The following is a 25,743-nucleotide window of genomic DNA, read 5'->3' on the forward strand; positions in this document are numbered from 1 at the left end:
ATCTATCAGGTGGTCGTCGTCCAGGTACGGCACGTGCCCCTCTCCCCCATCGTCGGCCACGTGTTGGAGTGGCGCGTCCTCGGCCGGCGCACCCCTTCCGCAATCGATGCGCGGCCGGCGGCGCGGGGCGGGCGCCGTCCCCACTCCCGCCACTATATATAAAAGCGTCGGAGGGTTAGGGCGCGCTCCAAAGCCACGAGGGGTCTGTTTAGTTTAGTTCTGTTGTGTTGCTCTTGTTCGCTGTCTTCTCTCCTGTCCTCTCTAGTTCTTCCGTTTCCGATGTCTTCGGGGTGGTGCGAGTGCGCGGGTGCGCGTCTTTAGGATGGTGCGTCCGGTCAGGGTCACGCGATAGCGCCATGCCGCGCTGTCTCATGGCGAAGAAGTGGAAGGCGTACCCGTGGCCGGAGCGGCCGGAGCCGCCCGACCACCAGGACGAGGACGAGGAGATCGACGTCGTCGGAGACGCGCCGTCCTGCTGGGGACCGTCGAGTCCGACGGCGGGCGCCACGGCGCCGAGTCCGCCGCCGACGTCGCCGAACGGAACCACGCTCGTCTATAACGGTAGGATGCCAAATCAAATGTCACATTGCGTTACCACGCACGCTTTCGCCCGGAATGCAACAGATTCCGGAAATACGCGACTTAAAATCTCGACAGTGACGATTTTGAACATTTTTTTTGCTCGTTACGTGCTGTTTTTGAATTTTTATGGCTCGAAATGCAACAGATTCGACAAATCCTTGACTTAAAATAGACATCCAAACTTTCGATAACACAGAGAGGCAGTGTTACGGACATAATTGGCACTTAAAATATAATCCTTAACTGATAAGATCCTTGAAAAGTTTAAAAATATTCAGTTCCGAACTCAATATTTACACCCAGTTGGCGAAATAATTATAAAGTCGTTTCTTTCAGATTATACCCATCGAGCTTCCAAAATATAAAACTCGTAATAAAATGCATTTTTAAACGAATACATAGAAATTTAATCCATTTATTAATGTTTTTTAATAAATTAGTAAAATAAATAATTAACCTAAAAATGGACATTGCGTGAGAATATAAGTAAAAAATCCTTTACTGTTTTTTGGTTTCGAAATATTGAATAAGTAATAAATATTAGCGCTAGTTTAAGTGATTTCAGTGTCCGAGTTCCAAATTATGACGCGAGATGTAATAATTTATTAGATTATGATTCTCATCATGAAACAAATTATAATCGAAATTCCTTACTAACCAAATATCTTGAATTTTTCATGTAAATTGCCTCAACAAGTTGACAATTTTGAATGTTTCGTTCATAAATTAAAAAATATTTTTATATTTTTTTATATAAATATTTCTACTAATATTATTGTCTTAATCGTAATAGTAACAATAGCATAGCAGCTGTAATATTTTATTTGGTAGCAAATATTTTTTAATTTGTTTTTTCAACTATTCCGTGACAATTTAAAATTGACGTCAACTTAAAAATCGTTATTGTCATATCATATTTTATAGTTCATCTATTATTTTTATTTGCAATACATTTTGTCAGAGGAAGTTTATAGTTTATTATGTTTTGAGCGTAATAAATAATTTCATATTTTCTGGACATTCCATAGCTGCAACTATATGAAAGAGTAGGACTTCCGTTGCCACCTGCCTGTCGTCTATAGGTGATTTCCATGTCAACAAATTGTCATGAAATTTGATATTGGTTTTAAGAATATCGCGTAACTGGTAAAATTCTCATCAAAATTTGTCCATTGTTCCAACTAAAAATTTGATGACGTCATATAAAAATTTTGCTAATGAAGGTTTATTTGAACTCAGAAAATTAGCATGCTTTCTTTTAAAAAATCAAAATTAAAGCTCACATTGCATGGAATGCAACAGATTTGACAGACACACGACTTAAAATCTGCGACTAAACTTTCGACATCAATGATTCTAAAACATAAAATGTTGCGTATATAATGTTTTATTCCAAAATTTAAATATTCTTTAAATTCTAATGATATATCGAGGGCACTTCAAATATAAAGAAAGGATCCTTGAGCAATAAGGATAAGGTCCTTGGAAGTTCTGAGCATTATTTGTTGCGTTGAGTTTGAGAACTCAATTTCAACGTCCAGTTGGCAAAATACTTAAAAGTCTTTTAGATTATAATCCTTAAACAACGAAAGAAAGTGTATTTGTAACCAAATATAAAGAAATTAGTCCACTTTTTGCTGTTTTCTAATATATAAATTAGTAAAATAAATAATTAACCTAAAAATGGACATTGCTTGAGAATGTAGGTAAAAAATCCGTTATTGTTTTTTGGTTTCAAAGTATTAAATAAGTTAATCAATATAAGCGCTATTTTAAGTGATAATTACAGTATTCGAGTTCCAAATTACCACGCGAGATGTAATAATTTATTAGATTATTCTCATCACGGCACAAATTATAAATCGAAATTCTTCTTTAGGCAAATATTATGAATTTTTTATGCAAATTGCCTCAACAAGTTGACAATTTTGAATGTTTCGTTAATAAATTGAAAACATTTTTTTTGCGTGCAAATAAAATATTAAATATTAGTTTAATATTTTGTTAAGTCCTTAAATATTTATTTAATTACTGTTCTTAATAAAAAAAATCTACTACTATTATTGTCTTTATAGTAAAAGTAACAATCGTATAGCAGCTGTAGTATTTTATTTCGTGGAAAATATTTTTTTAATTTGTTTTTCCGACTGTTTCGTGAAAATCTAAAAATTAAAGTCAACTCAAAAATTGTTCAGTAGTCTTTATTGCAAACTTTGAAGGATTCGTTAATTTATATTTTCTGAGTAACAGATAAAGGACTTACAGTAATAGGGTCATTTAACGTTTTTTTAATTTTGTTGAACACGAAAATACAGTTTTCCCGCTATCATCTGATCTTTGTTGTTGATGACTGTATTGGGCAAATGATCTGCAAAACTGCTGAACCCACTAATTTGAAATTTTGGGTTTATTTTATAATAATTATTATTTTATAATAATTATATATTTTTTCTTTATTACTTTTCGAGGGTAAATTTGGGAAGCAATCCAACAGGGCCCACTTTAAAAACAAAGAAATTTACGTTTCCTAGACATTCCATAGCTCCTAGAATATGAAAAAGTAGGTCCTCTGTTTCCATCTGGCTGACTCAACAAAGTCTTATGAAATTTGATATTGGTGTAGTTGGTAAAATTCTCATCACAATTTATCTGTTTGTACGAAAAATTTAATGACGTCCACTTCAATAACAAATGTATTTTTTTCTATTATTTTCAAAAAATCAAAATTAAATGCTACATTCCACGGAATGCTATACATTCGACAAATAAATGAAATCTGTGTGATATGCTGAAAAAGTGTTGCAGGAATTTTCAAATTATACAACTCATAGTAATTGCAGTGCATGATGTTCAGATCTGCCACTTTTAAAACACCACAATGCTATTTAGAGTACCTGTTATAAATAGAAATAAATTCGATTAAACGAATATGAAGAAATTTAGTCCTGTTTTATGTAATTAATATATTCATGATATACATAATTAATAAGAAAGTCGACAGAAAGCTACCTGCACGATGATTAAAATTAACAGGTGTCGTGAGAATAGAGGTAAAAAATCCTTGGTTTTTGGTTTCAGCCTATTAAATAAGTTAATCGATATTCCCTATTTTACGTGCTCAAATTACAGTGCGATATGTATTTAATAATCTATTAGACGAAATAAATTATAGTTTACTTTCTTTCTTTTTACTGCTTAAATGTCGTGAATTTTTTGACTGAACTACTTCAATAAATTGATAGTTGTTAGCTGTTCTATTAATAAATTGGAAAAAAAATCTGTGGGGAAACAACAGTCATGAAATATGTTTTTACTTTGTTTTATCAATTAAAGGACTTTTTAAAATTGATCGGAAGTTTTACGTTTATTTTAAAATTATTGTTGAATCTAATTTTACAATTAATCTTCGAATACTTTATTACTTCTTGAGTGTAAACTGGGAAATATTATTTTCGTGTCAATTTGCCATTTAATAAATAATTATTTTAATCTAAGACAAGCGTTTTTTCCTACATGGCCAACTTTAATTAATTTTATTTTTTCGATTTCTTGGTATATAAGAAAGTAGGTCCTCCGTTTCCGCTTGTTCAGCGTCTGTTGGCAGTTGCTATTTTAAGTAATAAGCTTTAAACCTCCTATTAATAAACTGAAAAAATATTGTTTTCTTTGAGTGAAAATAAAAAAGATTCAGGAAAAATGAAACTAATTGTTCCATTCATGTCGTACTTGACCATGGTTGTAGAATACAATAGCGGCACGTTGATTTTCAACCCGCTGAATGAAAATCTCGCATTTTTACCTTTTTATTACATTCCGAAAATTTTGCATTTTATGTGCATAAATCGCGGAAAACCTGCTAAAAAGTTTTTAAACTCATTAAAGAAAATTTTGTCCCGAATACACTAACACGCGAACATGGCATGCATGCTTGGAAAGAGCGTTAAAACTTTAATAGAGGTGCTCAAAAACGATAGGTCGTTGGCTGGCATTAAACAAAGTCATAATTTCACAATTCGTAAAAAAATTGTCAATATATATGTTTTAATGACTTTTTAACGGTATAAAAAAGTACGTTCCTCCATAAGCATAAAAATTTTCGAAGAGATGACAGACAAACGGAAATGGGAGACCTACGCTTTCATACTCTAGAAGCCATGAAACTTCTCAATCTGGTTGTAACTACTAGCAGCAACCAGTTGTCTCTAAATGAGTCATTAATTAAACTTGAAAGCGCTCTGGGTTCTTATTTTATATTAGTTATCTAATAAGTTTTAACATTAACACAGGAAGTTCTGTGTATCTTCAAAGCATGACCACAATTTACGACTGAATTTTGCCACAGCATTTAACCTGATTGAATCCACCTCTAGTTAAATTTGTAGAACTTTACAGTATGGTTGTAAATTATATCTGCACATCTTGTAGGTATATGTTTTTTAGTAGTAGTTTTGCCGAAATGTGTTGATATTGAGTTCATTAGTGGTCAATTTGAAAAGAAATTTTTAGTTGAATGCTTGTTGGTGCAATTAAGAATCATAAAAACTACATGACGTTCGTTTCTAAACTTCATACAAAATTATAGCCGCAAACTTCCGTGCCGGATTGTGAAAAATCCTTATGTAAAACTTCAACTTTTATTAATCTACATCAACTTTAATAATTTTTCATGAAATCCACTTCTCAAGCTGTTACCGGCTGGCTTCCTCGCTGCGACGTCACCTTTTTTGACGTTTCTTCATTTTAAAACTTGGATCCATTTGACGACTACCTATTCGAGAATTTATTCAACAGGTAATTGAATATTTTTACATTCGGAGTCCGAGTTCGATCACTCTAAAAATAGAAAACGATCTCCTGAATCAATTCCGTAAAAATAGATTGTTAAATGTGACGGAATTTTGAAACTCATTATTATTCATAACGTATCGATTTGACTTTTCAAATCTCCACAACGATCTAAGCCGTTTTATTGCCGCCAACTGCTGTAGTAAAAGCACAAACATAATCAGCGTATTTTTAACTAAATCGACAAAGACTCTTTCGTTTTAGTGCTTCGATAATCAATTAGAAAAGAGGAACGTCAAAAGTTTACGCTATAATTCGATGAAGAGAAAAAAAGGAAAGTAGCAAGGAGAATTTTCTCGTTAGCGTTGCTCCTGTCTAGGATCCAACCTTAACGAGTTGATTATCAAAGCGAATTAAAATGATTAGATTTTCTACCTCTCGATGCAAATTCAGCACAACGTCTTCTGCTTCATTTAAATCACCGAAAGCTCGAATTTTGCAAGGCAAGTACAAACTTTCCGAGCTGAAAACACGGCTCTCCATTCAGGCAAACGAAATTTGAAACAGATTACAACCAGATACTGTTTAATCCAGGCGTAAGAGCGCCGATTTTAGGCGCCCTACTAACCCACTTTAACAACGTTTCGGTGAGTGAAATATCAATAATAATCATAATCAAGCCAGACGTACAAGAAGTGTTTACCAGGCGATATGTTTACGGAGGGCATGACGTCATTTTCGTCCTTATAAGTATAAAGCCGTCCAGTTAAACTCCACGAAGCCTAGGGTTTGAAGAATTAATTAAAGAGAATAGTGTTTGCAAACAGAGTGAAGTAAATTCGTCGTCAAAATTAGTTTTGTTATTTGAGATGATACAAGAAGTTTAAAAAGTGAAATAAGTTCGAAAATTTCACTATCGTAATCCAAAATCTAAAAATAAAGGGCAAATGTTGCTATTAAAAACAACTCGGTAACTCTAGTAATAATTTAGAATATGAACTGGAAGATTTCCAATTTATTTTCATTAGAATCATGTGAAAACTTCAGCAGTAACAATATAAAAAACTACTACTAACGGTTAAAGTTGACTACGTTTTAACATAACTTTGAATATTTCATAAGTTTTGGAATATTTTTGCAATCACTAATAAAATAAAGGGTGAGGAAGGATGAAAATCGAACAAAGAAAGTATGCCAAGTGTGAAACTGTTTTATACGTCCATACGTAGATTATTAATAGAAATTTGAATAATATACAGGCTGTTTCATTTCAATTGGTACAACAAATATTTCAAAATTGTTGCATGTATATAGAGGAAATAAATAAAGCATGTTTACAACATAGTCTATTTTTGGCGAAACGATAAAACTGATGTTTCAGAGAACTTGCTTTTTTTTGTTTTCTTATTCCACGAATTTTTGGTCTATATTTGAAAGGAAAAATAGTGGCTAATTGCGGAGATGTTATCAGCATGATCTTTCTTTTTCGTGTCTTTTAGAAGTAACTTTGTATGGTAACAAATTGTATACACCAATCAAAAAAATTGTTTCAAATTTTCAAAATCGCATTCGAAAATTTTGGTTTGTAGCGGAACATGGTATGTCAAAAAATTTATCTAAGGTTCTTGAGAAGAAAATTCCTTGCCTTTGAGGCATATTGACTCAATAAAATCCATTTCTGAAAATTTTACCTTTTATTACTAAGCTTATAGTTATTTTAAATAAAAAATAGTACATACTGCACTTTTAAAATTTTGAGAAAATTAGATGAATCATAAAATGAACTGCTTAATAAAAACACGAAGCAAACTTTTCTAACATAGTCCTACACGTGTAGTTTATGAATCCGTGTTGAGTTTTTTGTTGAGACATTCAAATTTTTTGGAAAAAGGGAAATTTTACAACTACATTTTGAAATCGTGCAGATATTTAAAGTCTTCGTAAGCATGGTAAATTTTTAATAAAAATATATCTGTTTATCCCATTCCCCACCCCTAAAAACTAATGACGTCATCTCAAAATTTTGTCTAACTTGTCCAAAATATTATGGCTCTATATTTGTGGTTTATTATTACATTCATATTTTTTATATTTGTTTATACAGGTGACTTTTTTAATTTTATAAAATAAGATACTCCTGCACTTCTACACCCTAGACCTTCAGAATTTTTGGAAAAAATTCAAAACTGGATAACAATATTTTGCAATATAGCTTTGAAACTGCAAAACTGAATGTTCTGAAATCTTGTACATATTTTAGTGTTATCCGAATCACGGTAATTCGTTAAGTAAAATTTATTCGTTTATCCCATCCCAAAAAATTGATGACGTCATCTCAAAATTTTGCCGATTAAATCCTGTACAGAATGTGCAAAATATGACGAGTATATACTTGTGATTTATCTTTGCATTCAAAGTTTTTAAATTTTTTATACAGGGTGACTCATAAAAATTAATGAGAGTCAATTTATTTTATTGATTAAATCGGGAATGACTCACTCCGTTTTCCCGAAAATTTTGAAATACAATACTGTTATCATTAGATTGCACTTATTCAAAGTGATATACATGTTTTTTCAGAAATGTTGATGACGTCGTCACAAAATTTTATTAAGAGAAAACTCATTTGGGACGTACGCTCAGCACGCTTCTTAACATTTAGTTTAACCTTACATACATATTTTAGTTTTAACTTACAAGCGTTGTCATAAAAAAATTAAAATTCTTATAATCAAATTTTATAAATTTTCCAAAAAGCTGGATTTGTTTTACTGTATATCAGGGGCGAGGGAAGATCGGTCGAAATAACCTTCGACTATTTTTTTTTTAATATAAATTTTATCAAGTTTTTCTTGTGTTTGGGTACATCCAGTTGGAAATAACGTATTATAATTACAATTACTTTTATTATTGTTTTGAAATTACTTCATTAATTCATTAATATTATTAATCGTATTAAAATTTAAAAAAATCGTTTCGTAAATTCTAAGACCATCATTTTCTTTTACAAATTTTATTATATTTTTTTTACAAACTAAGATACGTATTTAATTTTTTTTTATTAATAATAGAATTTTGAAATTACGTCATCAGTATTTTGGAATAGTCGAACACATGAGTTCTGATGATTTATCACGTACCCGGTAAAGCTTTTGGAGAAACATGAACTAAAGTCATTTATATAGAACTTCCCTTGCCCTTTAAATACAATAGAACAAATTCAGTTTTTTGAAAAATTATAAAATTTGATTTTGTAAAATTCTATTTATTTTATAAAAACCCCTATAGTTGAAAATTACAGATAATACTAGGTATCGTGTGGAAAGAAACAACAATTGAGTAAGGATGTGATTCGAACCTACATACAGCACAGTACAAGTCCTAGAATCCACAAGTAATCGTGATAAAAATCAAGGCGGATTCATAAACTAATTGTACAGTATTTTATAGCATCTAGATAGCTGTTACTACAGAAAATGATGAGGGGGACGTCATCAAACTGTTGATGGGGATGATTAGACAACTTTTGATTAGCGTTTTATCATCTACATGATATTCCTAATACACATACAAAATTTAACAGCAATTTTGGAGTCTAATAAAAATCGACACAGAAGACAGACAGACAGGCAAACGCAAAGGGGAGACCTATTTTTTCATTCTTCAGGTGTCATGAAACGTCGAGAAAACATTGAAAGTTGTCAGTTGCCTAGTGGATCTTATAACAATACTTCTTTAACTTATGCTTGGTAACTCTTTTTCGAAAAATTTTATCATAAAATTTTAAAATTTTATCGAAACCATTGGCGCATAAGGTTAAAAATAAGATAAGATAAAATAGTTTGTTACACATTTTAGGTAGAATTTATTTCGCAAAATGTTGCTGACTAATGACTATGATGGAAAGAATTTTTTTTATTTTCACTTAAAAAAACCATGTGTACAACCATATAATTTTGTTCTTTTTTCTCAGCAAAATTTTGGAATGCCGTTATCAAATCTTTGAAAGGGATGATCAGAAAAATTTTCGTTTTGCTATCGACATTATATTCTTAAAATTCGTCTAAAGTTGTACAATAATGGATTCAGTAGTTTCGAAAATATTGTATTCAGAGGATAGGTGACAGACAGGTGGAAACGGGAGACCTATTTTTGCTATTTTAGAAACTATGAAACGTCGACAAAAATTAGTCATTCGTAAAATAGTCCATAATACAAAAATTATTAATAATCCCAATGAAAATACTGGAAAAGAGTTCGTATTAGTACCGAATTTTATTTACCTTGACGCAAAACCAATACGAAAATTAAACTCTTGCTGTTTGAAGTAGACTTCAAAGTATGTAAACGAAGATTTATTTCACTAACTTTGATATATGTAATGTCGTTAATTTGAAACGAACTTCGGTTTCTTATCAAAATTTCTAATAAATGCTTCGTGCTGTCTGAGATAAGGTAAATTTGCTAGCCCAAAGTGATTTCTTTTAAGATAACCCGTACCTACATATAATTAAGTTAAAAATAGATATGGATTATTGAACAACAGGTAAAGGAACATGCCACGCTCTACATTTTAGATTTATTTAGCAATATTCATATTTATATTCAAATCACTTAGATTTATTTAGCAACATTTTCGAGGAAAACCACATTTTCAGAGTCAAATTTTCATGAGTGTTTTACTAAATTCATAAATTTGAAAGCAAGCGCTCAGTGACTACAAACAAACAGGACAAAATTCAGGAAGAAATTTTTCTTTGAAATTATAAGTTTTGTATTTTGCATGATAAATACTATTTAAATTTTACAAAATACCACACTCTTGTATTTGTGACTTATGAATTCGCCTTAATTTTTTACTCCGGCATCCTAACTTAAAAAAAAATCTGAATTGATCAGGAAATATTGTATGTAATCGTGGAAAGAACTTATTAAAAAAAATATAATAATAAATTTCGGGTGAATACAGCTACAATTGTTAACCTGTAAACGTTGCATTCGTCTCGAATTACGACAATTGGTATTTATTTTTAATAGTACAAAAAATATATTTAGATTAATGTTAGAACCGGTAAAATGAAACGTATCATATATATTTATCTATTCTTGCTTTAAACAATTGCTAAACAATATTACATATCAGTACGTATCGAAGCAAAACAAACAAACAAACAAACAAACACAATGGACAAAACAACAACGAAACGTTCAATAAATATGATGCTTTAGTCGCTTTCGAAACCTTTCCATCAATACCTACTTTAAAAAAACACAACAAGTACCCGTAAACTTGTAAATCCCCAAGCTAAAGTATTTCTTTTCTCGTTACCTCTTGCAGCTGCCACTTAATTAAATGCTAATGAGTAAGTAAACAGTCTGCGGTAAGAGATTTGAAAGCTACCTGAAATAGCTTCATATGTGGCGAATTGTTTCAACAGCGCCGTACAATCAGGATCCGGGTCAAAAATCTCCCTTTGACCCTTTCCGCGTTATGCAAATAGAGTCCCGTCCGTTGTTGTGTTGACGAGGGTGCGCAACAGTTTCCCTTTCCGTTTAAGCACGAAATAATCATCTTTAGCGCCTCTCTGGAATTCCGAAGAAGAGACAATACCATAAAAACGGGGATCGGCGTCGTAAAAGGAGTCGCTTCTTATTGTCCTGTATAAGGACTAAAGTACGGGATATGCATAGCATAACAGCAGGCTCTCTGCGTATACAACAGCTGGCTGTTGAGCGAATGCCAGGGACGGAATCAGGATTCTGTGTAGTGGATATAATACAAGAGAATTGAGTGCGATTCGGCTAAAAAATCTGTTAAGCTCAATATAGACCTGCGTAGCACAGCTTATACCGCATGGATCGCATGTGTGTTTTTGGTAAAGATTTATTTAAAGACTTTTAATAAAATGTAAATGGTAAAACGCTTACCAAACTTTGTCTAATCATTCTCAGTTTTTACTCTATGTATTTTTGGAAAAAAATCAAAAACCTATAACAACAAAATCGAATTCTTAGAAGTCATGCAAACATTTTAAGATTATTGTAAGCATGGTAAATTGCTAATCAAAATTTATCTGTATATCCCTATCAAAAAATGTATGACGCCATCTCAAAATTTTGCCGAAAAAATCCTATATAAAATTTGCAAAATATGATGCGTTTACACTTGTAGATTATCACTGAGTTAATAATAATTATTAACTATATAAAGTTCATCCCCACAACACCGAAAACACCAAGAATATTTGTCGACGTGTTTTGCCAACCCGTTGGTATTATTTAGACAAAGCAAATCTCGTTAAAAAAACCGCGTGTTTTCGATGTTGTGGGGATAAATGTTATATATATATATATATATATAGCGCGATTTTGTAAAAATATTGAAGACGTCTTCAGAAAATTTTATAATGAAAACACTCACTTGAAATATATCGATAGCATGCTTCTTTACCTTTCCTTTAATATTACATACATAAGTTAATTTTAACTTATATTGGTTATAACAAAAACAAAAAAATTTGCCATATCTTATAATTTTTCGAAAAGCTGGATTTCTTATACTGTACTTCAGAGGCAAGTTCTGTCTAAATAACCGTAGACCAATTTTTTTTAGCAACGTAAGAGTTGACAAAAAATATCGTAATAACGTCATTTTCAAAATCTGTGTTGGAATATTTTAAGGAGAGGTGAATACAGAGATATGCTCTTTGTTGCTGTATAAACTAAATCAAATTTTAATATACAATGTGTTTGTGTATATACAAAAAAAATCTAAAAGGCTAGAAGTTAAAAATACTGATATTTCTGTATTATTTTTACCACATTTTGCATAATTTTTTTTCTTAAAAAAGTAAAAAGTCGCAATAAGCATCTACTCTAAACACAGAAAATACTTAATAAAATAAAAGAAAATAAAAAATAAGAAGATGCAGTAACAAAATACAAGGTGTTCTATTTCTAATTTAATTTTGCAATATATTCACAAAATATTGTAATTAAATGTAACCATATTACAATTTATGTGCGAACCCTTTCATTGATAAAAAAATTCAAGGAAGTTAAAACGTGGAATAATGTTGCAACGTCGCATCGGAATTTCAGAAATGTCTCACATTGTATATTCCTACGGATTTAAACTCCTCCTAGGAAAATTAACAGTATGGGATGTAAAGGTTTTCTGACAGATAGTTTTGTACAAAATTTTTTAGTCACTTCAATAATCGAAAAAGTTTTAAACTTATTTATACACCCTGTATTTGTTTAACATTTTAGAAATTGTCTCTAAATAAGTTGCATTTAATTGGGTTTATTGAGAGTATTTAAAAAAACTATTTACAATAAGCTTCAATAAATCTGTTAAATTACATGTTTAAAATACATTATATATACTCAGATAATGTTTTTCTGAATAATATGAGAAAATTAACAATATATAAACTTGGTCACCTTCTATAAATAAATTAAAATAAAATTTTTGGAAATGTTAATGAAAAATCCTGTAAAAATATAAAGGGTTTTAAAAAACGAAATTACGACAAATGATTTTCAAAAGTAAGATATATTTAAACAGTTTTACTTTTTTTTTCATTAACTTACAGAAAATGTGTAAAGCTCCACTCGACGGTTGGGATACCCTGTAGAGTAAAATTTTAAAAAACATAATTTACTGTGCCTCCCAGATAATCTAAAAAAATTAATGACGCCATTAGTTTTTACTAAGGAATAAATATGTATTCATTATTTGTTGAAAAATAAACACCACCTAGGAAAATCCATATTTTCAAACATATTTATGTAATCAACGTATATTAACACAATTTTCAAAAATTAACAGAAAAAGAACCAACTATAAATACCACACAGGTATAGAAAAGGAAAAAATATAAGAATAAATAAGGCGAAAGAATATGCAAAGAATTTGTAATTTTTAAAAAAACTTAACCAGGAGAAAATAATAAAACCTTCTTTAAAACAAAACAACGGAGATGTAGAATCTTTAGGAACAATTATAAGAAGCTAGAGTGCAAATTCTTTAAGAAGAATATGGTAACAGAATGTCAGCAGCGACGTTCGTCATTCTGTTTTGTAATTCCTTCTTGATTTAACCTAATGGATTTCAATAATTATTTTTTTCAAAATATCGAAGAAATATACGCATAATATGAACATATTTTTGGTCGAAATATGCACCGCTTTATTAAAAAATATGTGGTTCAATATGCAAAACATGCATATTATTGAAAAGAAAAAAGTTCGGTAAACCTTCACGAATAAATCTTGTAATGGTATTATTATTTGTTTTTTCCAAAGCTTTTGTGCTAATCACATACGAAGTGCCACATTTTTCACTGGTCAAAGTTCCAATCAACAAATTTGCGACATAACGTCCACATGAATAGGTTGTTTCATCGACATGAAAATAAATTAGATTATCGCGTATTATTTGACGAATAGCCTGGTTTCCTTTTAGAAACACATTGTCTACGTAGTTTTTTCTTAAGGTACTCTCATTGGGTACTGTTTTCATGGTACGCTTTTTAAGAAATAATCGTAGCTTGGGGTTATTTAGTTTTGATAAAAGAATATCAGCACCGGGGAATGCTTCACATAACACTAAACATTATTCTTGTTGATCTGTCATCTTCTGTGACTTCACTTTAAAGTTAAAACGTTTTCAGAATCCGAAGTTAATGTAGCACTAGGTTATAATTGATTTAATTTATATCTCAACTCACGGCATTCTATTTTCTGAAACCATGGTGGTTTTAAATATATGAGGTAGTTGAAAGTCAGTAGTACGTGGTAATTTGGCAGCATCATGTTCTGTTTTATTTATGTTTCTGCTAGAACTTAAATTAACTTAAGGAAAAACGTGTTTTTCATGTCGCTGTAGTTTATGAAAACTTCAGCAAGTAAAATACGGTGTCCACAGTGTCGCAGTTTCCAGTCACACTACGCCCTGCGCCACCCGCCTTGCTTCTTCCCTGAAGCCGACCCTGGAGAAAGCTACGTCGCTCCCCTTTTAATTAAATCGGATACATCACAACAGCTGGCGGTGCGCGCACTGCCATTAAAACGCCAACATCATCGCCAGAAACTCGATAAAAAGAAAAGTTAATATTCACCGGTAGGTGTGGACGGTGGCTTCTTCGCCGGATTATTCGGGAAGGGTGTTTATGAATGGGAGATTTAATGAAAAAGGGGGATTAAGGGGAGGAGGGAGCACGGCGGCGGCGGTGCAGGTGACAAAGCTAACGTTAGCTCTAATGGCGGGTTACTTTATGAGCTGAAACAAATTAAGTGACAATGTCAGGTTTTCATAATTTTTAAAGTGTTTTTCGGAGGTGTCAGAAAGTTTGGATGGGGTAAATTGGGTGCCTGAAGGGTCTGTCAGCTGTAGCGTCATAATATACGTCTAATTTGGTGGTTATTCGGAATTTTCAATAAATGAAGCTCCGAACTGATTTTAAAAAAGTAGGAACGTTTGATAGTCGACGAGAGATAAAATGTGAAACCTACTTAATTATTACAGTATAATTTGAATTTGTCTCTGTTTGAAAATTAGCGAAATTTTCAGTAATATGTTTATTAATTAAACTGCCATTGGATGGACGTTTTGACTTACTCACGTATTTTTTTGTGGGCAGCAATGAACACAAGTTTTTATAGAAAACGAAAAAATTGGTCGAAGATAATTTCGACAGTCTATAAGATGTTCAGGACTTCTTGTTGTAAATTCTAGTCCGTCTTCACTTAGCAATAGTTCATAATGGTTAACTCATTCTGGACTAGGTATTAAATCGCTAATTGTTTTGTTTCTCTGTCTCTGTTGATTGCGCTCCTCCTATCAGATTTTCGATTCGGATGTACTTTTGTTCCAAGAAAAAAAAAGTTCCATGTTAATTTTGCGTCTTAATCCTCTATTTCCAGCTTGTTACTCTTCTCTGTGCTGACCTAACTTTAAACTCCGCCACTTATAATAGTGATTTTTTTCCTTTATTTTTGTCTTTCACCTCCTCGGACAGCCAATAGTCATTTAATTTTGCTTCCCCATCTTTTGTTCCCAGCACCTCCGCTGAAACTTTACTTATTGCTCTTTTGATGTGTTCATATTCTTTTTCAATTTCATCACATTTGGGTGTGTTAACTAAATAGTTTTTGCAGTAGTTTTCGCTGGAATGGTTCTTTAATGCTCTCTTGTTTTCGAAGAAATAGTTTATATCGTACGTAGTTCACCTTGTTTTCAGAGACTTCACTAGCTATTTTTGGTATTGTTCTTATAAATAGCTAGATCATCTTAGATATCATTAACCTTTGATCTTTGTCGGGTGATTATGTAATCAATGATCGATTTTTGTTGTAGTGTGGTCTTTCCCACGTGTACTTGTGGATGACTTTCTGTTGAAATTGGGAGTTTAATATTCTTTGGTTTTACAAGGGGTGAGTTGTTAGCTCCTCGCCTCAACCCCCAACCTGGAGGACCAGAATTTTCTGTCAGGGTTTATTCCCTTAGCCGATTTGTCCCAGTTTTAAGGCGCCAGGAATTCGCCTTTCATCCTCTCTCGTTTGCTACATACCATACACCCATTGTATGCCATGTACCCAGAAGTCACGCGACCAGAATATGGTCTTCGGGGACCTGAGAGAAGGGTTTGTTGGCAGAGCTGACTTCGGTTTTCCGAATCTCAGACCCATTTGTCTGAATCCAGTGGGCAACTCAGAGTTTTAACGCTGTGCAAATATCGGCAATTTGCACAACCTCCGAGACCCCTTACCAACCTTTGACTCCCAAAATTGAAAAATCAAAAATGAAAAAAGGAAAAATTGTAATATCGAAAAATTGCAAAATTGCAAAAACGAAAGTATTTTGAATTTGTAAAAATGTAGAGGGTTTTAAAAAACGCAGTTACGATGTGTAACTTTCAAAACGAACACCCTGTATATTTGAAAATAATTTTAAACTAATTTTTTCCATAATTTGGATAATTTAGAAATCCAAAAATTGCAAAATCAAAAAATTTGAAAATTACAAAATCGGGGACGATTCATAAAGCACGTGAAGGATTGATTGTCTTATTTTATAAAGTCGAAATAATATTTACTAATGTAAATTTTGTACAAATCGTCATCCTATTGTTGGTGGGACCGTATATCCAAACTTTGGTTAGCGAGATTCCTAATACACATACAAAATTTGACGACAGTCGGTCTAGTAGTTTCCGAGATTATCTGTCTAATAAAAATTCGAGCAGATGACAAACAGTCAGACAGACAGACGGAAACGGAGAGACCTATTTTTCCGTACTCTACGCTCAGGAAGTAAAAAGTACAAAATAATTAATAATTATAATATAATTATCTCTACAAATTTAAGGAATTTCATGTTTCTTTTTCAAGAAGTTACCGAGCTGTACGTTTTAAAATTAACACAGAGTGTAGGTTATAATTCCAGCAAAATCTTGCTTTTTTATTCATTTCAAATAATAATTCATGACATCTTTACAAAACATAATAAATACTTATTACAAATTAAGTGAACCCCAAGTTTGTATTTAATAAATCTGTGTTGAAAAATACGTGTTAAAATGTCAGCACGTTTTATTTTTTACAATTGCCTTCGTCGTCTCAAATGTCTCAAAAACTAATTTGAACGAACTGCCTATATCGTAAGCCAATATTTTATTCAAAGGACGTGAAAGCTCAAAGGAGTTGTCGAGGAATTTTTCGCCATATTAATGAATATCTCTCGCCTCCCAAAACTCCACCATACAATTGAATTTGCATTTTCTCATTGTTTCAGGTTACCTTCACGAATTCTCTCCTTCAACCTACACAACAACTACCTTCATTCCACGCAACGACCAACCCTTAAGCGGCCAAACGCAGCCATCCTACGCCACTCTGCGGACCGTGGTGGAAACGCAAGACCTCCGGCCCGAATACAGCACTCCCGCGCCCGCCACTCCCGCACCTCGTTCCAGAAAGTCTCTGTCCATGACTTTCACCAGCACGGGAGCGGCGCTGTCCCTGCCTCCCAAAAAGAAGGACATTTACCGGCCCTACTCCCTCGACGACAAACCCGCCCCGCCGCCGCTCCCCCCGCCCGCCATCCGAGTACCCGCCGAGGAGGACCTGCACGCGGCGCACGCCATCCTCGACCTCAGCGCGTCGACGACGGTCTTCCTGCCGCCGCCGCCGCCGCCCCCCGAGGACCGGCGCGAGCCGGACGACCTGCAGGCGCCGCCCAAGACGGGCAAGACCATCGCCTACACGTACGAGGCCTTCTTCGTGAGCGACGGCCGGTCCAAGAAGCGCTTCAGCCCGGACGAGCCGGGCCTGCCGGGCAAGACCCTGACCGGCGAGAAGCCCAAGTACACGTGCAGCGAGTGCGGAAAGCAGTACGCCACCTCCAGCAATCTGTCGCGCCACAAGCAGACGCACCGCAGCCTGGACTCCCAGTCGGCGAAGAAGTGCATGACGTGCGGGAAGGCCTACGTGAGCATGCCGGCTCTGGCCATGCACGTGCTCACGCACAAGCTGGCGCACCGGTGCGGGGTGTGCGGCAAGCAGTTCTCGAGGCCCTGGCTGCTGCAAGGCCATCTGAGGTCGCACACGGGCGAGAAGCCCTACGGCTGCGCGCACTGCGGGAAGGCCTTCGCGGACAGGTCCAACCTGCGCGCGCACATGCAGACGCACTCGGCTGATAAGAACTTCGAGTGTCCGCGGTGCCATAAGACGTTCGCGTTGAAGTCCTACCTGAACAAGCACCTGGAATCGGCGTGTTTGAAGGAGGAGGCGCCGCCGCCGACGCAGAGCTGCGCCGAAGAGGTGGCCAGGGAGGTGCCGGTGCCCATTAGGGTCTACGCGGCCTGAGGGTTGGCCTTTGTCTAGTCAGCTTCTAGTCATTCCGTCTTTCCTGGTAAAGTGCTTTCGGGGACGCGCGAGCAATGCTGATACAGGTCAATCATATACCACTTACAAAAAAAAAAAAAACTGAATGATATTCAACAAAATATTTTTGGCTGATGGGTAAATAACAATACGAATTGTAAATTTGCTCACTAAAATTAAAAAAAACCATTTGACAGTAACTTTAATAATGTTAAACAATTACGTTTTTTTTGAATAACAAACTGCAAGACAGTCTTCAATACACTGACAAGAGAAACTTTTACCAGAAAGTTAACTACGATTAACTGAAAATAATTAATTTAAACTCAATATGGCCAACACAATACTCCCAAATCGAAAGTGAATCCTTTATTAATTAGTTATCACCCGAAAGGTCTCGAGAGCCTCCAATATAACATTAGTATAAGAATGTTATATAATACTGTTACATTGCAGCATTATATGATTGTTATATTGTCGTTATATTTTTTACATTACATTATGGTCGTGTTATATAACTGTTATAGTTTTGTATTGTGTTGTGTAAGTCAATTTTTAGTAGTTTCGAAATAAACTAAACAATATTCAAACAATACAAAAATTTACTTACACTACTTTAATTACAACGACAACCGTGTGTTAAAAAAATCTGTTTTCTCGTCAGTGCTGCATGTTTTCAGTTCCCTTTAACCGGAAGTGTGTTTCATATTCAGAAATTAAAAACCGCTTAGTAAAAGCAAATTCAGCGACGGCTCCACTTTACAATCAATATTGTTAATTACTCACCAACACAGAAGTTATTTTGCTCCAGGAACAACCCAAACGCTTAATTTAACTTACCAAGTTCAATCAAATATCGAAACTATCTGACCAAACCCAGCCATTGCAGAGCTCTGAACTTCGGCGTCGAGCTTTCCGCCTTCTGGAATGCCATTCTGCACGGCGTCGTTGCTCGCCCGTCCCCTGGTACTTTTTATACATAGTGTAGTTTGTAAGTGCGGCACGTCGCGGCGCTGTTCCAGCACGCCGCGCCGCCTAGATTAGCCGTGATTTATTCTTCGCGAACTGATGCCCCTTGTAAATATCCCTCCCAAAGAGATAACACATCGCAACACGTCCAATAAGTTAGGGTTAGATGTAAGATGGTCTCTACCTTTAGAACACCACGGGTCGCGGACGCGAGCGACTCTCGCGCCCTCTGTCGAGAACCGTCGAGGTCTCGCTCGCGCCACCGATCCAGAACAAGATGTTATCGGCACCCTGTATAGGCGTCATTTAGTTAATTAAATCGCGACATTCCAACGTTCGTTACGAACAAAAGCAAAGTTTCACAAACAACGAAGTTATGCAAATACTAGTATTATACATATTTAGATTAAGAGTGGAATTAAGTGAGATTTAAATATTTATAATGAGCGGCCGGAGCCGCATCTAGTCGCAGCCTCTAGTCCCGGTCCCGTTTAATCCAGTTCTAGTCCCATTTATAGTCAATTATATTTTCGTTTCGGTATTTGTTGTGGAGATCTATATTATATACCTGCGCGGAGTCTAAAGCACGTCTTAGACAACGACTTAAATTCCAATTATTGTACTATAGCGAACAAGAGTAAAAATATAAAAGAGAAAAAAAAAATGAGATCAACGAAGCATAGTTTTGGCAGTATTTTTGCAAGCATATACTTATTATACATGATAATTATATATTTATTAAGGTATTGACGACGTCGGTACCGTCGTTTAGGTAAGCGAATATGGAGTAGCACCTATATCTGTTGTCCCTGATTGTTACGAGTGGGCCAGTGCAATGAGGCCAAGCTAGGTCAAGGGCTATTCGAAGGGACAAACGACTAATTAACATTTGTGCAATTACTTGATGGATAATAGTATCAAATATGGCTATATTTTGGTCAAAACTTAAAGTACATTCAAAACAAAATCTGAAAATAAATATTTTTCACACACTACTTTTGTATGCGAATAAAGCTCGCGAGTAAAAATCCTCGTCAATCGTGGACACGTGCTGCTTTGAAATTCACGCAGATTTCAGGGTTGTATTCAGGAAAATTTTGCTTTAGAAAGAGTAATTAAAAATAAATCGGCTAAATGCTTCGATAAAATACGGTATAGTGGTTAATGAAAACCATATACTTACAAACACAATAACAAGGTACTTTTCTGTCAGTGCATAAGGTGGTTATAGGCACCTTGGTTAACTTCAGTACAGAATCCAGCGATACGGCCTTGTTCAGTGTTTGGCCAAGAAGGTGTCTAATTTATGGTTTCAGAAATTATAAGCTTAAGCTTGAATTTTAGGTTGCAAAATTTTATTAAAATACAAAAATAGTGTGCAATTTCGAACTCATACTACATCTAGAACCTTTGCTGATAATGACTTTCAATTCACATATTTGTAGCAACAGCAGTGTACTAAACTAATTATTCTCCAACTATGATATTCTAGAATAATACCAGCTAGATATTAAATTTCACTATCTAATTCTAATCCTATTTCTTCTTCGCTATACTTTTAAAAACTTTACACACGTTCTTACGCAGAGTGTGCTATTCATTTCTTCAACTACATTCTAGAGCTATTGGACACAAATTCTAACGACTATCGTGCAAATCACCTCTTAAATTTCTTATTCCTTCTACAATCTATCTTTCATCTAATCTAATACGCACTTTTTCGACACATCTTTTTTAACCGGAGTCTCAGTCCAGACTCTTTACTTTTATTCTTGTTCTATAAATATTTCCATATCTCTATTCATTCAATTCGTCGTTAAATTTTAATTTTCTGTCTTGATAGCTACTTTTCTCATTCTTCTATTTTTCTCATTGCTGCAGCAACATAATGTTGTATCTGAATTAAATTCGAATCAACCAACAGTTCTTGTAAAAAAATTTTGAAGTGCGATAGCAGAAAAGGATTAAATTAAACTCACAGTGGCCAACACAATACTCCCTTATCAAAAGTAAATTTTTTATTCATGAAAATAATTCCTACAGTTTTAGATTTTGAATGTACTTTTAGCACCGCTCAAAGTCATCACATTATCATTATCAAACCCATATTTTCACATTTCTTGTACCATAATTTTTAAAATAGCCGAGTACAATACTTTGTGCAGTTTTGTAAAAACAAAATTGTGAATTTGTAGCTGAACAAACTTTAATTTAGAGAATAAGCATATCATCAAAGCAACTAGTGTATGCTTCAAAAAATAGAAACAGGTAATTGTTTCAAGAGGGAGGCTATTTTAATACAAAAATTGTAGCCTAGTCCGACTTTCTTGGGCATACATTATTTGTTTTAAATTTTCGAAAAGTTCATTTTAAATGTCGATTTTTATAGTTGACAGAGAAACTTAAAAACTCAATGTGTCCCTTCGAGCAGCCATTGGCGTCCGTGCTTGCGCCGTTAGGGGGCCCGCGCGCTGCGCCAGGCGAGTGTGCATCTAGTCATTAGCCAGATAGTAGTGTCGGGCCGTAATCGCCGCCGCTGGTGACGTCCACGATCCGGTGTCGATGGTGCCTTAGCGAAAACAAGCGACGATCGAGGGGGGCGCCGTCGCGTTTCTCAACAACGAACCCGGAAACGAATTTTATTTACTCGAAAAATTCAAAAAAAGAGAACAAAACACTTCGTCCAATTTCGTCTTTCCGATGCGACGACTCACCAGTGGCGCGCCGCGTCAGCTTCAGTCAGTAGCGTAGAGAGCACCGTAGCGTGTGAGAGCAAGTTAAGCGTATATAGGGGTTATTTATTTGACATATATACATATAGTTTATTAAAATATTCGCTGGCAATAATTCGGGGGGAGACGCGAGCCGCGACATCCTCGAAAACCAAAGCAATAAAACACCGCGTGGCCGAGTTATTGGGGTTGTAGGCACGGTTGGGCAGAGGGAAATTTTAGAAGGAACGCTTTCCAATAAAATACGATACATTTATAATATTTTTACAAAAAAGTCGAAATAGTCGAGTTTTTCAAAATTGTCGATACCAAGAGGTAGGCAAGCTATAAAAGTTATACAAACGAAATGTGCACCGGGAAATTCTTGTCAGATAGACAAGACTTTTTAATTCGATAATAGAATTTTGTATTGAAGTTTTCTGGGTGCACGTTTTAGTTGTGCAAATTTTACGCGGCCCCCCAAAAGGTATTGCCAAAGAAGCAAAACACATATTCTAAGGAAAAAAGAACATCAGTTTCTGTTTCAAATAAGAGAGCAACAAGCGGTCGACATCTTGCCTAAAAATTGTTTCTGACAACTCGTGTGGGCTTGAGGGCAGCGGGGCTCAGTATCGGCCCCCGGAAGCCGGGTATTCAAAAGCAATAAGCACAGTAGTCGGGTCGAGGGCGGCCTGGAACCATAGCAATATTTAGATAACGAATACTTAAGTAAACTAGACTTAAGATCTAGACATCGAATGAGCCGACGGCGACGCCGCCACAGCGTCACGTGGTCAATTATGGAAGAGTGGCGGGTGGCGGCGTTGCCGTTTAGTTTAGCTGCCTGCCTATCTATATATAAATATATAGCAATATAGTGTCAGCAATAGTTTACAATTATACTATTAACGAATATAATCAAAGCAATACCATATATTGTATTATTTACTTAGTCATAGGTAGAGAGGTTTAGACGACTTAAGTAAAGAATCAACCTGTACTAAAAATAGCCCTCTAGCGTGGTAGTGTCACGCGCGAGTAGCAGCAATGCCAAAGATGTGGAGATGTTGTCATGACGTTTAGTATATATTTAGTGTAAAGTTTAATGTTCTGCGGATGGTTGGAGAGTTTTACACTTTGGCTAAGCGCAGAGCTTGCAGAACCTGTACACTTGCAGTCCAGTACTTGACCACATTATTATTATATTTGATTATGATTATTATTATTATTATTACTGTAACACTACATAGTAAGTTTTGTATTATATTTTCATAATAAATAGTCTAGAAAATTAAGAATTATTTTATTTCTATGATTTTCACTTGTTTACCTCCTAAAACATTCCCGAGTTTGTTAATGTAATATGAATGTGTTAGAAACCCTTCATGTTTATTCAAATTGTGTGATCAAGATAATTTTAATCGCGCTGGACAGTGTAAAGTCACATCTGTGGGTTAAACTTGGGTGAAAACTATACTGATATTGATTTATTATTTACTGCAAAATGTCTAAATTTATTTCCAGAATTGATCCCGACTGTAAACTGTTTTGTGTAGTTTTTGACAAAAAAAAGTAGTCCTAGTGAGGTAAGTGACTGACCAGTAACCGTTTCAGAAATGTTGAGGGTTTTTCTTTATTTTATTGTTGTTATATTAAAAACGAATGTAGAAAAAGTGGTTTAAATTTATTTACCTAGAATTTCCCTAACCCTCTAAAGACAATCCATTAAAAAATCTAGGGCCGGTTTGTACAAGGAGAATTAAATATTTAATCTTAGATGATTTTATCAGAAGATTAAAATGTAGAATGTGAGCCCACGGATTGGTTAAAACATGCACGTTGCATAGCAACGAACCTCAATTAAAAGTTAATCGCGATTTAACTTTAATTCGCTTTCTATAAACGGGGTCTTAATGTCTTAAACAAATTACAAAATTGTATTCTGTAATTTTTTTACGACAATTTCCATATGTTAAAATAAAGTGGACTATTAAGCTACAGGTAAAGTAGTATAACGTACTGTATGTTTCAAGTAATGCTATCTTAATAAAATTTTATGATGACGTCATTATTTTTTAGTTTAGACTAATATGTCAATTTTCACTTCAAACCACAAAAAAAATCGAGAAAATGAGTTTAAATGTTTTCGATATAATTAATAAAATATTTTACTTCATCAACTTTTTTAAATGTTCTATCTACATGGATAACAAGGTTAATAAATAGCATTGAATGTGTCAACCTCAAGTGTAGATGCCCATTATTTTGTACCTGTTACATTTACTTAGCAAAATCTGCTAAAATAACATATAATTTCCAAAAATATAAAAAAATTTAAATACAGTACTGTTACGAAATAAACCCATACGCCGCGCCGGTACGACGCCTATGGCCGTCGAGAGCTTTCTGGACGTTGATGGGTGAGTCATCATTGCTGACGATGTCGACGCGGCTCTACAAAGGTAAGTCTGGAGCTGCTGACCGGAAGTTTCGATTGTGAGCCCAGAAGACTCTCGATGCGGCGTTCTGAATCCATCGAGACGCACGCATAGGTTTAAATAGAGTCCACCGTCGGGAACAGATTCATTCAGCTAGTTGAGTCAAGAGCGTCCAGTGAAATTCGCCGGAATAATGTTTGTACATAATCGCTGCAACAGTTAGTCGTGTAAATACGAATTATTAAGAAATAAATTGTTGAGTTTCCTCCACGCCAAATTCTATTCTCCGAACAACGTAACGTTACTTTAATAAATGACCAACAGTTATCATACCATAACAATTGCAATTATTTAACAATTTATGATAAAGACGTTCCACAAAGTCAAATAAACGAAAAATATCAAAAAGCTAAAGTATGTTATAACATTATGAAACTAAATTCATTGTTTGACCACTGGAAAAAAAACATTTTCATTTTGAATTATTAATAATTTCTTAGTACATTTCAAAAAAATTGATCGATAGTTATTTAGATACAAATTCCCTCGCACCTGAAGCTAAACATTCAAACAAATTCCATCTCTTGGAAAAAAAGGCCGCCTAAGGTACTCTAGGCCACCCAGCCTGAATAAACTGTCGTCTTACATTATCTAGATTGTTGGACTTTTTTGTGAAAATTTGGATGCCAAAGGGAAAAAGTCAAAGTGGATTCATCAGCCACAAGGACAGGAGTATGTTATTTTATAATATTTAAATGTATTTACCCTGAAAAATTATAAAATTTGAGTATATGTACAATCGGTCGGATAGTTTCGGACACAGGTCTACGTTGGTCAAATTGTCTGCAACTTATCTACTGATTTTTAATAGATATTTAGTATATGCTCCCAAAAATAGCTACTTTATGGACTCATTTAAGTCCGTAAAATGAGTCTTTTTCGGACTCAATCCAAAAAGAAGTTATTTTTCAAACTAGTACGTAAAATACATGTTCTTTGGACTAACCGCTGCTGTTTTTTCGGACTAGTACCTAAAATTCAGCATTTACAGACTAATCGCTTTTGGGAGTTTTAACTAAAAAATGCTGTTTATAACACGTACTTAAAAAGGTTTTTGTGGATTAATCTGGTCTTCCGGAATGGCCACGCCCGTAAATTGTTTACGGAATAGCAGATGAGTCCGCAAAAAAAATTTGTGTTACAAAAAACATTTTTAGTTAAATCTCCCAAAAACAGCAACGATTGTTGAACTTTAGGTACAAGGCCGACAAATAACTATTTTTTGGATTGAGTCCAAAAAAATGCTCATTTTACGGACTTATATGAATCAGTAAAGTCGCTATTTTTGGGACTACAGACTAAAAACT

At 34.5% G+C, this 25,743-nt stretch overlaps 1 protein-coding gene across 1 annotated transcript; it reads left to right on the forward strand.

The window, feature by feature from the left end:
- Positions 1–202: 202 nt before the first annotated feature.
- LOC135127936 (transcriptional repressor scratch 2-like) lies at positions 203–23,236 on the forward strand. The gene is made up of 2 exons (XM_064054649.1): positions 203–561; positions 17,168–23,236. The coding sequence occupies exons 1-2, from the start codon at positions 357–359 to the stop codon at positions 18,238–18,240; spliced, it is 1,278 nt and encodes a 425-aa protein (XP_063910719.1). The 5' UTR covers positions 203–356; the 3' UTR covers positions 18,241–23,236.
- The last annotated feature ends 2,507 nt before the right edge of the window (positions 23,237–25,743 follow it).

Source organism: Zophobas morio, unplaced genomic scaffold (genome assembly GCF_036711695.1).
Source record: "Zophobas morio isolate AGI-343-1 ecotype UQ-CSIRO unplaced genomic scaffold, CSIRO_AGI_Zmor_V1 ptg000012l, whole genome shotgun sequence".
Taxonomy (NCBI): Eukaryota; Metazoa; Arthropoda; class Insecta; order Coleoptera; family Tenebrionidae; genus Zophobas; species Zophobas morio.